Here is a 15,812-nt window from a genome sequence, read left to right as displayed (position 1 = left end):
CTTTGAATTTAAAATTTGAAAAGAATATATCTAGAGGCTAGCCTCCCATTAATTCCGCCTTTTGGTGATTTCTTATGATCTGCACGCAGGAGTTCCTTCAACTAGGAAAACTTCAGCTCATGCTTGTTCTCTCCTGTTAAATTGGCCGCTACACCTCTGCGCCATTCTGCAGTCTCTTCTTAGGGAATAGTAATCATCCATGAGTTGTGTCTTCAGTCTTTGGCCTCCACATCCATCACCTCTGCTTATGCTTTTTCTCTTTGTTTTAAGAGAACTCTTCCAGTTTGTCCTCAAATCAGGAAATCAATTCTCTGCATTGTTGCTTCTGGTCTTCACCACTTTTTATGCAAATTTTAATTCTAACATTACATTTCCTCCCCTTAAAATCTCTTCTTACATCATTGAGCTCCTTTCTCATCCACCTCATAAGCAAGTCTCTTTTTCATCTCCATGTGGTTACCTGATCATCTCATCTCTCATTTTTTCCTTCACATATTCAGGGACACCTGAATTTTACTGACAACAAAAGGCAGACAATTTTCAAATTTTTCCTTTGTACTTTTGGTAAATTTTTTTTCTTCTGTAAAGTAAATTTAAACTCTGTATCTACTTTGCAATCTTTTCCTTATTCTGTATTGCTCTATATATAGGCCCTATGCTATTTTTAAAATATGCTTATTTGCTTCGTTATCTAAAACTAGGAGAAAACTCTAACGTTTCCAGTGGACATGGAAACATTCTTTGCTCCATTTTACTCTCCACCTTGGGACTCTTAGATGTCCTTTCCAGAAGAGGGGCTGGGGAGGGATTTTTCAAGTGTCTGCACGTGACCACCTGTCTTGAATCCCCCAAAGAATGGTGTCAAAGGATGCACTGGTGCGGAAATGGCAGGAGGCCCAAGATGACCAGAACACTTCAGAAAGATGCTCCCATCCTCCTGGGGGTGAAATGCCAGTCATCTTCTCCCTGGGGTGGGGATGGATGAGGCCCTCGCACCGTTTTATTTCTACGCTGGGCTCAGTAACTATACTGTCTATATGCCTTCACTTGTGGAAAATTCTCCTGGGCTTCGTTAGTATTTCTAGAATCCAGCACTATTGATGCTTTGACCTTCTTTGTATATTTAAGTGTAAAGAGCATTCAAATAATAATAAAAAAAAAACCTGGTAACAGTGAATCTGGTAGGATGTTTTTGTGATTTATTTTTTTATGTTTTCAGTTTTCTCATACGATCTTCAATTATGCGCTCCTGGCATGCATTTCATTTAAAATACTCTTGGGGTAAATGACACAAATGATAAATAAAGAATGTAAGCTACATATTTTTAATTTTAGCCAAATGGTCTTCTTCCCTGGCTAAAGGACATTGTATACCAGAGTCAGAGAGCAGCCATTCTTCCTGACATTTGCTCTTGGTAGAGGCGCTTCGCTGAAAGCTCACTGACTTCTAGGTTTACCAATTTACCCCAAACATGGAGAGTAATAATTCTGATCCACTGACAGGCTTCCGCGTGACAGTTTCAATACACGCACATTCTGTAGCCTGTGGGGGAAACTGACATTTACTGTGCATCTACAATTTTCCAGGCACTCCTGGGTGTTTTACATTTATTGCACGTTATTCACCCAACAATACTATTAGATATCATTCTTGCTTTCTAGACAAGTCAACTAATACTTAGAGTTGAAGTAATTCATCCAGTCAGTGAACTAGGATTGGAAAAGTCTAACTCTAAATTCTGTGTTTTTTCACACCAATCCGCATGCAAAAAGACAACACATCTCTCAAATCAGCGAGTTCCAGAGTAATCCTGAGACCCAGATGCCTCCACAGAACCCCTGCTTCCTACAGACAACGGCCAAACAAGTGATGTTTGACAAAGAATGCAAGGGTGTGCTAATAAACAGCCAATGCACTCACTTACAGTCTTGGAATGCTGTTCTTTAAAATGAGATGCATAGATGATAAATAAAACCTTTCTTTATTCATATACATGTACTATGTGGGCACCTAAGCGAATATGTCATAAAATCCCTCTTAATTAATAGCAAATTATATGATAAAAAGATATTAAGAAGACATTAGTTGTATACAATTTCTCCACATTATTTTTGCCTTGTAGTCTTGTAGATTGCACTCTTTAGAAAGATATATACAGAATTGGAAAGTGAAAAAGAAGATTGACTGGTCTTCTCCTGGCTTCATCCATTGCACTACAGAGTTACAACTGAGAACACAGCAATCAGGTTGTGAACTTTCATAGCTATGTTCACAAGTTAGAGATTAATATGATCCCACAGCTAGAAGGACCAGAGCGCTCATCTAACCCAATGTTCTCATGTTAGAAGTGAGGGAATATGGTGGAGCGGGAGGAGCACTGGCGATGGAGTTGGAGATCTGAGTTATAGTTCTGCCTCTTCCACTAATTAGCATTAAGCTGGAGTGACTCCCTGAGTCTCTCTGGGAAGTAACAAAGGGAGATAAATATCACAGTGGGAATCCTGGCTACAGGCTACCATTGCCTTCTGCCCAGCCCTTCTTCTGGATCCAGCTTGAACTCTTGACTTGTCTGAAGATCCTAGCATTTGAATAAAAATACAAGATTTTTTTCAGGATCCATTTTAAAGAAAAGCCCAAGAGGCAGATAGGGCCCCAAAGAGAAGATTCCTGTACTAAGACACAAGCTGGTGGCTGGTGCTCCTCTTCACACAAACTATATTGAAGACACTGGAGGTCATAATTTTCCTTCAGCACGACTGTAGGGGTGAGCTCCCCCCTGGACCACTGAGCCGCCAATGGTGTTCCTTTCAAAGGTGGCACCTGGTATTACAAACTTCATTTGATACATCTGTGTGCTTTCTTTCTAATAAAGGAATTTAGTGGGGTTTTTTTCCCTGACCCTCATCTCAATCATCTTTTTCAATCTACTCTCCTAGTATTGCCTGCAGTCCTGTCAGAAACCCTCAGCAGTCAGGTCCCAGTGCGACTCAGCTGCTGGCAGCAGTGTTGCCATGGCAACATCTGTCAGAATTAGCTCCATACCTTCTTTAAAAACTAAGATCTTCTGCAGAAATGCCAAAGTCAATAAATTTTGGTTAATTTGGTCTTTAAGGTCATGGCAGAATATCCAATAATGATACATATTAAAACATTAAAGTTTTAATTAGAGATTTATTTGCAAAGTGGATAGGAGAAGTGGATAGGAAAAGTGGATTTATCTTTTGAAGCAAAGGCAATATTGTGTACTGCACACTCTCCAAGATGGGCACACGAGCAAGTACTAGTTTCTGAAGTAGCCACAAAGCAGAGCCTCAATGGAGGTCACAAATAGCTTGTCAAAGAGGCTGTTTAAGGAAATGCCTTTACAGCGCAATAAACATTTTACCTTGCCTGGCTACATTATCTTTGAACGATACATAGAGCATTTGTTGCCACTGCTCAAACTGCCTTCTTGTGAGGGGACCCAGGCTTGGGTTGGCAGGAGGCAGACGCAGGGCTTCCAGATACACCCAGACATGAGACCAAAACATGGTGATCTGCAAATTATCGAAATGTCATCATGCTCTGTTGACAAAACCCCAACCCTGACCCTGCCAAGAACCACATACACCTCCCCAGACAGCCTAGGATCTGGCCAGATGGTAGTATGGGGCCTGAATCTTGAGCAGGGGTAGGCAATTGACAATTGTACTTGAAAGACTCAAGTGCCAACTCTGTGATGTCACAGCCTTTGAGTGGTCCATGGCATTGGTAAGTAAAACCTACTCCATGATAATTTGTCACCCAAGTGGCTAGCAAATAGAGGCTGGAAAACAAGCCATAAACAAAGGGTGCCCTCATTACCACAAAGGATGTGGAAATCCTTAGTTTTTTAATCTAGTAAGTTGTAGATTTTTGAGAGCAGGAAGAGAGTTCATCAGGCACAATCCTCTTAAAGAAGAGAGAAGAAAACTGGCAGAGAAGGATCCAATGATTTTCCAAAGGCCACCTCACTGGTCAGACACGGAACTAATTCTCCAGACTCCCAATTCAAGAGTCTTCCCAATACATCCTCTTAGACACTTGCTTTGCAGCCAAAGTGAGGGATTAGGACACACGTTGCCTCTGAGAAGCTCAACGTTGAGGCCACACAAACATTTCTGTTTCATTTTGACCCCTCAGCAACAAACCAGGAATATCCACCAAGCCTACGCATCAGTTGTAGAAAGTCCTGAGAGATTTCAGCCTGGTTGCGACCCTGATAGCTTTAGTTAGATGTGATATGAGGTTAGTCGATAGACGGACGTTCAGAAAATCTATTCTTTTTATAAACATAGCCTCTGGCATAGTCAAGAGATAGATATCTGTAGGTTAAAATGCCAGGATTTGAATTTCATGTCATGACTTTCCGGGTGTGTGGTCTTGGTGAAACCACTTCAACTCTCTGTGTCTCAGTTTCCTTAATCTGTAAAATGGGGTCATGATGCCTAAATAGTGCCTGTTTCATGCACTGCTGTGGGATAATGTGCATGAACGATCAACACTCGGTAGTATCTATTATTACAATATGGCCCTGTTTACTATAACTTAGCTCTCTTGGAGTTTTAGCTGTCCTGCCTTTCACTTGAGGCCACACACAGTAATTCTCAAAGGCAGCATTTGAGCTGTTTGAGACTCCATGTTGGAACAGAGGCAATTTGCTAGAGAAAAGGAAGGGACCTCTGATCTCAAATCAAGAACATTTTCCTGATCATACCAATGGTTCCAGGCCATGTCCACTAATGAGGAGTAGTCTGTGTAAAGGGCCTTTCTACCCTAGAGGTGTTGAGAGAATGGACAAAACAAGAAAGGGCAAGAAATGGATGCGGAATTGCAACAGTTCTATATTATTCATGGACCAAATAAATCTCAGCATGGACGCGCGTAGAATGAGAGAGCTGAGCCAGTGGAACACATCTTTAAGGTTTTGCCAGGGCTAAAATCTGACTTACAGGGTGGGACTACAATTGATGTTGAGAATGTGGGAGATGGGCGTTATTGTCTAAGCAGAGTTATCTTTATAACATTTGAATGGGTCTGGTCTTACACAGGCTCCCCAGCTGTGCTGATGGTTTCCTGAATGTTCCTGAATGGTTTCCACAGAGGCTCGAGAATCGAGCCCAATATGCACTAAGAAGAGAGAATAGGGAGCGTTTATTAATCCTGATGTTAATTACAACCGAAGCCACGTCAAAAACATCAAGCTAAAGCACTAGATTTAGTATGTGACAAAAAGTATACGGCAAACTAGACACAAAAAGGTCACATATTGTATGATTCTACTTATATGAAATACCCAGAGTAGATAAATCCAGAGACAGAGGGAGGACTGGCAGTTACCAGGGGCTGGGGGAGGGGACAATGGGGAGTAGCTGCTTAATGGGAGGAGGTTTTAATTTGGGGTGATGAAAATGTTCCGGAACTAGATAGAGGTGATAATTGTACAACATTATGAATATACTAAAGCCACTGAATTGATCACTTTAAATTGATTAATTTTATGCTATGTGAGTTTCACCTTGGTAAGAAAAAAAATACATGCCAAAAGTAACAGTTAAGAATCACTATAGGGGCTGGCCCCGTGGCCGAGTGGTTAAGTTCGCACACTCTGCTGCAGGCAGCCCAGTGTTTCGTTGGTTCGAATCCTGGGTGCGGACATGGCACTGCTCATCAGACCACGCTGAGGCAGCGTTCCACATGCCACAACTAGAAGGACCCACAACGAAGAATATACAACTGTGTACCGGGGGGCTTTGGGGAGAAAAAGGAAAAAAATAAAATCTTTAAAAAAAAAAAAAATCACTATATACCCATCATCTACAAATGCCTCAATAGTGGGAGAGCAATCTGAAACCGGATGTTCAGGTTCACATATAATTATAATAACACTCTGAACAAATGACAACATTACGCAAATCCTCACACGGGCCTGTTCAAGAAGGAGCTTTAGAATATTAGATCCCAGAAAGCAGGGAAGATGGTTTGTGTGTTCTCCTTAGCAGTTGGCAGGTGGTTAATGAATACTCAATGTCAGCCACATAACCAAACAGTGATGCTCCCATTTTCCAGACATGGAAACTGACACACCCAGGTCCACCTGCTCTGTGAGGTGTGGGGAGCTGTCCACCATCTTGTTACTTTCATTTCAGTCTTAGCTAACTTCATCTCTTTCCTGTGACTCGGCACAATGGTAGGGAGAAAGAAAGATCCCGGCCCAGCCACTTGTGTCAATTTTGTATACGTCTCATTTGCCTTTTTTCTCTTTCTACGACCACATGAAGGAGGATGCAGCCCGTTCTCCAAATGCCCGCATCTCCCTGGCAATGAAGGTAGGAACATTCCCTGTCAATGGATCCGGCGTGAAGGGCCCTAGAAGAAAGCCTTCTTAGGAAGGACAGAGAATTTTGATGGGACACAGCTTCTTTAGGAACCAAGAGGAAATCTGTGCTGATGGGGGAGACTGAGTCTCTTAACGTTTCTAACATGCAGCAAAATGAAAAAGGAGGGTGTTATCTTCCGCATCTGTTGCCTTCTCCTTCCCAGAGGTGCCTCTCCTTCACCAACTTCTGCTTACCTGGGGGAAACCACTTTTCATGATCATAATGACAATACTGATATCAGCAAAGTGTCATCGATTGAGGAACTCTATGTGCCGGATGCTCAACTAGTGGCACATATTATTTCCAAGCCCTCACAGGAAACTTTGAAGGAAGTCATTATTAACGCATTTACATTTGAGGCAACTGGGGCTCAGCTGTCACAGAGCTACTGTGAATCATACTAAGAGACGGTACAGCTTTTGATGGCAATAAACAGCTTGTTTTCCCTAAATATAAAAACCAATTATCTGAATGGAAACAAAGAGGAAGAAAATGACAGTCTAAACATCTATGTTTTAAGAGATCCAGCTGTGGTCTCTTTCAGGACCCCTAGATTATATTGTCAATCAATCAACAAGTGAATGACCGAGAATTTACTGGGGATGTAGTATAAATACAGCCTGCTCTGTGCTGGGAACAAAAAGGAAACAGTGCCATTAGTCTGGCCTGAGGGGCACTGAAAATGTAATTAGTTGCTAATGGGAACACAGCCAAACTCAGAGAAAACCACCATTCCTATGATTTTGGTTTTTTCTGAGAAAGGTAAAAAGGTACATCCATCTCCAAGGCATGTATATATTTAGTTTAATTTAAAGCAAACATGCTTCAGAGTGAGCCCTTCGAGTTTGGAGAACACTCTATAATAAGCAATCAAGTGCCTCTGGCTTCCTCAGATCTTCAGCATCTTCCTCTCACATACCAGATGCTGGGAGCTCACATCTGGAGGCACAGTGCAAGCACGGGCTCTCATGCTTACTCCGTACAAGGAGAAAACTCAAATGCTGTTCCCCAAGCACATGACTGGCACAGAAGGAGGCCGCGACCACTGTGTAATGTCGACCTCCTCCACTAGTCTGTGTGAACTACGATGGCAGGAGCCATGTCTACTTACTGCATCATCACACTCGCCAGATCCAGAGCAGAGTCTGACATCTAGAGAGGACTCAACTATATTTGACAACTGAATGAAGGAGGAAACTAGCACAAGTATTCTATTCAAGCAGACAGAAATATTCATAGCAAGATGAAGTGGAGAGACTGCAGTCTGCCATATATACACATCTATTTGCCCGTTTAAATTGGTCCCAACAAGTCAACTTGAGTTTGGTGAAATTTTTAAAAAACAGAACATTGCAAAATCAAAAGTAATAATGTGTCAGTGTTTCATCTTCTAGAATTCTCTACCAATTCTAAAAACAACTGCGCCTTGGTCATTTCCCCACTTATATGTTTTGGAAACAGTGCTAATAAATTTAATTACAGAACATTATTTCTTTAAAAATAAAAGGCAAAAAAAAAAAGGGTATTGGCCCAGTTCACATTATTTGAACAAAATACAGGAGCTGACAGAAATTTAGAGAAAATTAGAAGGGGACTCTTTGCAAGAAAATGGGAAAATGTGAGTAAAAATCATCTTTATGGGCTTTTTAACCTAATTCTCTGATGCATATCTGAAACAAATATTGATCATTCTTTTTCCTAAAGAAAATTTTTATTACTTCTGTAACAGGGAAACATCTGGAGAAGAGGTAGCAAGTGTTGGATTTTAAAATGCATCCTGCAGATATACTGGTAAAATTGGGTGTTGTAGGGAAAAACCAAAGACAATATTAGCTACGTGGGGAATAAAACAACAAACAAAAATGTAATAATTAAACTTTTCTTGAAAGCCCCAGGTTTCTTTGTGAAACACTGCTAAAATTTCCTGTTTTTGAAATTACATTTGTCTCTTTGTTTTGTTTTTTTTTAACAAACCACCAAAAACTTCGCCTCATATGAAATGCATTCTGTCAAGACTCGAAATAATAACCATGTGGTGACATTTCAGCAGTGAAAAGGATGACCTCAAAAAGTCATGTCAACCCAATCCTGACTGATGACAGCCATAACCACACTGTTAATTAATGCTCAGGATACAATGTGGATTTTTATGTCTTTACAACTAAATGCCACACATCTAGCAACAGAAGAGACCTTTCTTTAGAAAAAATAACACCAATATTATGTTAGATTATTACGACTAGAAGAAAGGACCTATACATCTAAGTTAGAGAACAAAAATATATTCTATGTGATCTTATTTTCCTAATAGAAGGGAGAATGTGGGGAAGAAATGACTTTATCCAAGTGTGTTAATTTTAAAAATATGGAAGGTAGCCACTTTTGATGAGCATTAGGCAAATTGAACTGCTGTAAGCTGCCCTGTGGTGGTTAACACTATTACTATTATTTTTCAGTCCATACAAGGATGGAGAAATGAACCACTTGAACTTCTTCTTCTTGGAGACGGTGGCTCACACAGGGAGCTCTGTACCAACTGTTCTTACATCACCTCTGCGTCTCAGCCGGTAGGTGCCCGAATCCTTCATAAGACTCTCCAAACTGCCTTGTATTTCACAAGGAATCTAAATTTTTTAACCTCTAAAGTTTATAAGCTTTAGGAGACAAGGATTTTCAGAAGGAAGAACTCTCCCAAACATCTCCTTAGCCGACATAAGGGAAGCTGGTTTTAGTGATGGTTGATGCTTATACTATATCGTTTTGTTAAATCTTTTTAATATCACTTGCTAAAAAGATGACAAATCTCTTATAAATCTTTACACATAGTAAGTATGACCAAGTTGGTACTTGATAAATGGTAGCTGCAAATATTTTTACTGGAAAAGCAATGAACTGAGATTCTAAAATACCAAAAACCTACTTATATAAGTTTGTTAAAAAAAGGATGGGTGTGAGAGCTGTGTGGTCATGACCCTCAAAGAAGGGGTCATGGAGAACCACGGAACCTGTATTTAACATGCCAGCTTGTCTATTTCACATCTCCAATCTATTGTATGACATCAAATGCCTATGCTCAAAACCAAGGGCATGATGGCATTAACCCTTACACTGAGGAGTCTGGGGCATGGAATCAATGTAGTTTGAAAGCACTGGTGAAGATGAAGTCTGTGCTGCTATTCAAAACAGAAATTTGATGAGAACTTTCCAGAATTGAAGCACTTTCTAAATCAATATCTGAACCTAATCAAATATCTTTTTACTTCCCTGGCATCATCTATATTCTTTTTTAAAATCAATTATCTTCTAAATTATAACAGTAGTCAAAAATTCAATTGTACCTTTCCCTTATTCTGTTACTTCAATAATCTTAAAGCCAAGTTGGGTTGACAGATCACGATCTGACACCAAATGAAAATGCTCTATCTGCACTGAGTTACTGAGATCACCAGTGAATCTAGGGGTGACAGTTAGGAAGAAAACCCCGGGAGACCGGACCACAGAGCCTCAGCACTCCCCAGGCTAAAGTCTGTGCAAGCAGCACTTCTGGGAAGGACTCAATCAATCTAGTGGGACACATTTCTTGTGTTCCCTACAGGACTTGGTCCAACTCTATATCTGTGAGTGGAAAATATGATCATTTTTCTTGAGTTATTCTCAATTCGTATTTCCCATCACCATCTTGCCCTGTTATTTATTTTTCTACTCTATTAATAAACTATAGATTTGATAGGTGACCTATCCTTTTCCTGGTAATAACCTAGGGTACCAAGAGCAAGAGATATAACTTTTATTTCTTGTTATCTAATCTAGACAATGTTATTTTGGGGAATAGGGAGATTGCTTTTCCTATTTGTATAGATTCTAAAGGTTGTGGTAAATGGTACCCTGACTGAAATTTTTGGGAAATACTTTAACTGCACTTCATAACCTTTCTTACTCTCCACGGGTGTTGTGAATTAAATTTTCCTTGTATTATTATTCTACGCTGTCATGAGTGTTGCACTATCCAATTCAACATGGTGCACACAGAGCTCATCCCAGCTTGTGACGGGGTGTGGTATATGGCTGCATGGAGCAGGGTAAGAGGAGGTTTCCAGGCAGGGAGATGGGTCTCCATCCTTGTACAAAATACATCCTCAAGGTCTCCTATTATAAGAGCCAGCACCAGACTCAATTTTGAGCAAATGGTTGTACACATAGGAATCCTTATAGATTCATGGATTTGTGATATGGGATTTCAATCCCTTATTGGGCCTTAATCAACTTACAAAACTAATATTGTAAGAAATCAATATGTAGACATAACCAATGAAGTTAGTATCCTGCTGTTTGTCACCTGAAGGTTGGTCTCTAATGCAGGCATATCTCCAGCTGTCACAGGTAGAGTACAACGTTAATAGTTCTGATTATTTGTGATTTCTACAACCCATCTACCATGAATGGGAGATATCAGAAAGAATCAAGGCATCCTTTTCTGAGAACCAAGCCTGTGACTGCATGATAATTTTCTCTAGATAACAACAGCTGGTCTCTGGATATCTTCCTTTTTAAAAAATAAAAGTGAAGGGAGTTTCTCTGTCAAAGGAACAAAGGTTATTTGAACCTGGGGAGCCATGATGGACATGGAGGTGATTTCGTCCAGGTGAAGCATGGATGAGAAGCGAGAAATGGGGTCATGAGATGAGCATGGCTGCAGCAAGGGAGGCAGGTGGAGGGTGGGAGGGAGGTGGCGCTCACCACAGCCCCCTCCACTGGCTCCTCAGCCCGGGTGTCCAGTCCAGCTTCCAGCCCAACAGCAGGTGTTGCCGCGGCAGGGGGCTCTTCTGCTTTCGGCTCTGTGGGTGGAGCCTGCTCAGATTCAGCCTTTGATTGTTTGTTTGGAGGGTTAGAGGAAAAAGATTCAACACGTGAATAGACAACATTACAGAATAATGGACAGTTAAGATTTTCATCATCATCCTACAGGCAGTTAGCTTCATTAAATCTGTGCTGGAAAAAAGCCCCACATTTGATGTCACAGGTCTTTACAGAACTGAAAGGTCTAGGAATGGACTCCTATTAAGCTTCTTTTTACCATGATCTGTCATTTCCTTTGAAGTGAGACAACGACTAGCATTTTGGCTACTCAGTTTACTTACTTACAAGTTACTCACTTTCTCATGATATCTATTAAGAGATCCTAAAATGGTACTTTCTGCCACTTAGCAGAGAGAGAAGAGATCCTAGGAGCTCCCACCCTTGCCAGTTGGAAGAGTGAGGAAGAGCTCACAGGACACACTGCCCAGGGACCTCCCAGCTCTGTTGACATGCATTACACCAAAAAATTGAGGTGTCATCCCAATATTCAGATCGAAATGCATTTATTTGCACAGTTAGGTCATTATAAAGCTAGTGTGTCACTGCCAGGCTGGGAGGAGCATACCCAGCTCCCTGGCAAATAGCCACCACAATCATAGACACTTAGCTGCCTTGAACATTCCTGTTGAATCCTTTCCCCTTTTCCCTCCAACAAAATCCTTCACAGTCACTTTATTTCGTATAATAAACTAATTCTTTAAGGAAGCACAGGGCAGTATTCTCCGGGGCACCAATTAAACTCTTCTAATTGTGTGGACTTTTTCATCCCACTGTGACCCATATGCATAGACATCATCTTGATTCCAATTATAGGCAGAATCAGGCTTCTGGGATCTCTTAAATGTTTAGTTTTAAAATTGGCAATAGTAAATAACAGGCCATTAAACACACCACAGCAAATGCATGTTACCACAGTTACTGAAAATGATCCTTCTTTATCAATTTTGATTAATATAAATAAGCATATGTATTTAGAGTGATTATTTCAGCAAATGGATGGGCATTAGAGGGCATGTTAAGATCCTTTTCCATCAGAACATTTAAACTGTAAAAAAGTTTAAAGGCGTTTTCCTACAGGAGTAAGAAGTCTCCAATCAACACTTTGATTGGAGAAACCAATAACTTCTGCCAGACTCTCACCAATCAACAGCCACCTCCAGTTCTTACATCCACCTAAGTTGGTGCACATGACAAGTTCCATAGAGAAGTAATGGAAAAGTTATGCTGAGATATGGAAAATGAATAATGAATAGCCTAGTGTTGGATAAATACAAAAAATAATTGTCTTGTGCCCCCACCAAATCCGCCATTGAGATTCATGCCACGATCACACCGCCCTTCTCTTCAAGGGGCATAATAAAATGAAAGGACACTGGTAGATAAGTATGCAGAGATTGGATTTTTTATGGGCTTTTATAAGCTTTAAAAGGTGATCTGACACAATTGTTAAGAAAGGCGGAGATAAAATTCACTCTAATATACTCTCAGGAATCCTTTATGAGAAAAGATTTCACTTTTATTGTTCAAAAAGAATTATCTTTGTAATGGAATCAGTTTTCATAGCAGCAAAGAGATATTGTAAGCTCTCAGGGTATGATCTTACCATTTTGGAAGTCAAGGTGATTTGCTACGAGAACATGTTATCAAATGACCTACACAAGGAAGAATAGGAAGGGTAATTTACAAAGCACCAAGAAATCCATATGCAGATGGCTGTCCCCCTGTGAGCTACGTCTACACTATGGAAGGAGGAAGTCTGAAGTCAGATGAGGAGCCAAGAGAAGTTTCAAAATATGAGTCAAATAAATATATCATTGTATATTTTTTTAAAAACACCAAATGTAAAGATAGCTTAAAATGAAAAAAATATTTGCATCAGAGTCTGGGTTTCTGGGAAGACTGAAGAAATTCTGAAGTTTTACAGGAGGGAAGAATAAGTGGAGTGATTTCATAAATGAGTTGAACTGCATTTGCTTGCTGAAATCAGACAATGCAACAGACACAGTGTATGAAGAGGACGTAGGATTGGTTATGTCCCCACAAGTCACAACATTTTCCCCAATATTATAATATCACACCAAATATTACAATATAGCAATGCAACTTAACTAAAATTCCAGGCGATAAATATAATTCACCAAATGATAAGTAAGGATGAAACATGAAAGCACGATTGTACACAAAATTAGCTACTCAAATTTGGAAATAGAAGTCACTTTTCCATTCCTTCTAAGATAATGTAAAATCGTAAATCCTTTGTCAAGATAGAAAGAAAAAATAAAGGGAAATTGTGACAATCTCTCGTGGAAAGATCTAAAATAGTCCCTGTTGGAATTGTGTCTTGCTTCAACCACTTTTTTTCTACAAGATGCCTCCCTTGACACACTTTTTTTCTACAAGATGCTACCTTGCCACACCTGTTTTGGAGCTCTGGTAATGAATCCTTATTGTTTGCTGGAATAGCGATCATTATACATTCGGGGGAGATAAATATTCTTTATTTACTGACGGCAGCAGGATGCCATAATGGTCTAACTCTGAGACAAATACATGGAATTTTTCCTTTAGAACAAAAAGAGGAGTGTAGCCTTGGTGCACATTTTCCAGCATCCTCTGTGATAAGATGGAAGGTGGGTCAATGCAGAGCAAGAGGAGATGGGTCAGGACAGCAGGCTTAAGAGTCTAGTCACACTCCAATATAGCATTTGCCTGATAGTCTTGCCTCTCCAATCCTGGGAGAGCTAATTTAGTGAGAACTGGAAAGGACTGTGCAGCCAACTCTGAGCCCTTGGGCAAAGCTTGCAGATTTGAAAGAGTTTGAACTTTGACTCAAGGAATATGCCATGGGGCTGTAAGATGCAGCCTGGGAAGACGTGCAGCTGACAACAACTTCAACATCCACCTCGCTCAGAACAGTAAATGAACCAAATGTTGGGAAATTGTCCTGCCCCTGGGAAGCCTTTGTATAAACACAACTCAGTCGGAGATACAGATTCACTGTGACTTCCTAGCTCCTCACAGGGCAGAGCCACAGCTGGCAGCATCTGCAATGCTGGGCATGACAAAGTTAAGTTCCCCAAAGTAAAGAAGATTCAAGATGTCTGCTTCAAAGAATACATATCGAGAGAAGGGGAAGGCAGGCAATGGAAGCTCCTAAAACCAGCTATGGGGGCTGGAAAGATGTTCAGAGAAATTTAAAGCCACTGATTCTACGCCTGGACTTTTGTATCAAAGTAATAGGTGTGAGTTTAATTATGATCCATTGACTCTCCTTTTAGACCAGTATTTCTCCATTTTTCTTAACCCATTCACAATTGACAATTAAAACTCTCATCCTCCCACATCAGTATAACCCTTACTCAATCACCCAGCCCAAGAATCACCAATGAATATGAACCATGAGTCTCCCTGGCTCCATTATTAACACCAATATAATTTGTATTTTAAACATTTGAATTCTTATTTGCAGGCCACGCAGACTCTTCTTTTCACCCGGTTACCCAAAAGTCAAAAGCATGACAATCTATGGACAAGGTGTTAGAGATACACCTGCCTTTGAAAAATATCATGTTAACCTTTAAGACAAACTTCCCAGAACAGAATTCCTTACTTAGAAGTGAAATCATCTAAAAAGAAAAATTTGTTCTACTCAAGTGCAATTCCAAGCTTCCAATGTGAAAGCCAGGAGCTAGCATAATTATACACCATCCCCATGGAAAACCAGTGAGCTACAAATAACCCTTGTGCACTAACCTTCAAAGAGCCCAAATCCTATGGATGTATCACGAACAAGTTCACAAATGACATAACTCAAGGTCTCTTCATTCACCTTTAAGAGTAAGCTGCGGCTAGAAAGCTTTCCCATGATAACCGCCACCGATCTTGCAACAATCTCCTTTAACACCAAGAGGAACTCTGCTGCCTAGCCACTCCCTGGCGAAGCTTATTTCTCATCTCATTTGGCAGCAAAGCAGGAATCACACCTCTACTATGCCTTAGTTCTTTCTACAACTCACAAAATGAAGGGATGAGATGAGAAATGAGGTAGCTTCAGGTTCAAGAAAAAGCAAGGACCTATTTCAAAGCATGAATTCTTGAGGCAATTTCATTTTCAGTCCTGTAACTTAAACTACAGTCACGTGGAAATATCCATGTCCTTGATGGATTTACTGTGTCCCACTGAAGCCCATAATTAGGAGACGTTGGTTTTTGCTGGGATCACTGTGCCTTTATAAATATAAGCAACCACATTCAAAGTCACACTGAGATTTTTCAGAACCTTTCCTTCCTATTTTCTAGAAAACAAGGGGCTGCAGAAACCACATTCTGGATATCCAAGCTCTAGATAGCCTAGGATGATCAACCTCAGAACATTCATCAGTAACTAACAACTTCCCAAAAACACAAACCAAAATCAACTTACCAAGTTACAGATCATACTCTGGTCTGTCTGCATCGTGAATAATGAAGTGTCCTGGGGCTGAAAATTGGAGAGAAAATAAAGATTAAAAATTATTAGGAATCCAGCTAATTTGATAAAAAAGCAACAACAAAGA

General features: G+C 40.3%; 1 protein-coding gene across 4 annotated transcripts in view; it reads right to left on the bottom strand.

Moving 5' to 3' along the window:
• The window catches only part of AMPH (amphiphysin), a 227,052-nt gene that overhangs the window by 16,748 nt on the left and 194,492 nt on the right, over window positions 1-15,812 (bottom strand). For 2 of the 4 annotated variants that reach the window (XM_044770594.2, XM_070504521.1), the window contains 2 exons: window positions 15,680-15,736; window positions 11,137-11,262 (listed from right to left, as the gene is read on the bottom strand). In XM_044770594.2, the coding sequence (XP_044626529.2) occupies window positions 11,137-11,262; window positions 15,680-15,736 (183 nt within the window). The remainder of the gene's footprint in view (window positions 1-11,136; window positions 11,263-15,679; window positions 15,737-15,812) is intronic. The other 2 variants (XM_044770605.2, XM_070504522.1) reach the window with 1 other exon arrangement.

The sequence above is a fragment of the Equus asinus genome, chromosome 1 (assembly GCF_041296235.1).
Source record: "Equus asinus isolate D_3611 breed Donkey chromosome 1, EquAss-T2T_v2, whole genome shotgun sequence".
NCBI classification, from domain to species: domain Eukaryota; kingdom Metazoa; phylum Chordata; class Mammalia; order Perissodactyla; family Equidae; genus Equus; species Equus asinus.
The sequence above is the reverse complement of the archived record's forward strand: the minus strand, read 5'-3'. Positions and strand labels throughout refer to the sequence as shown.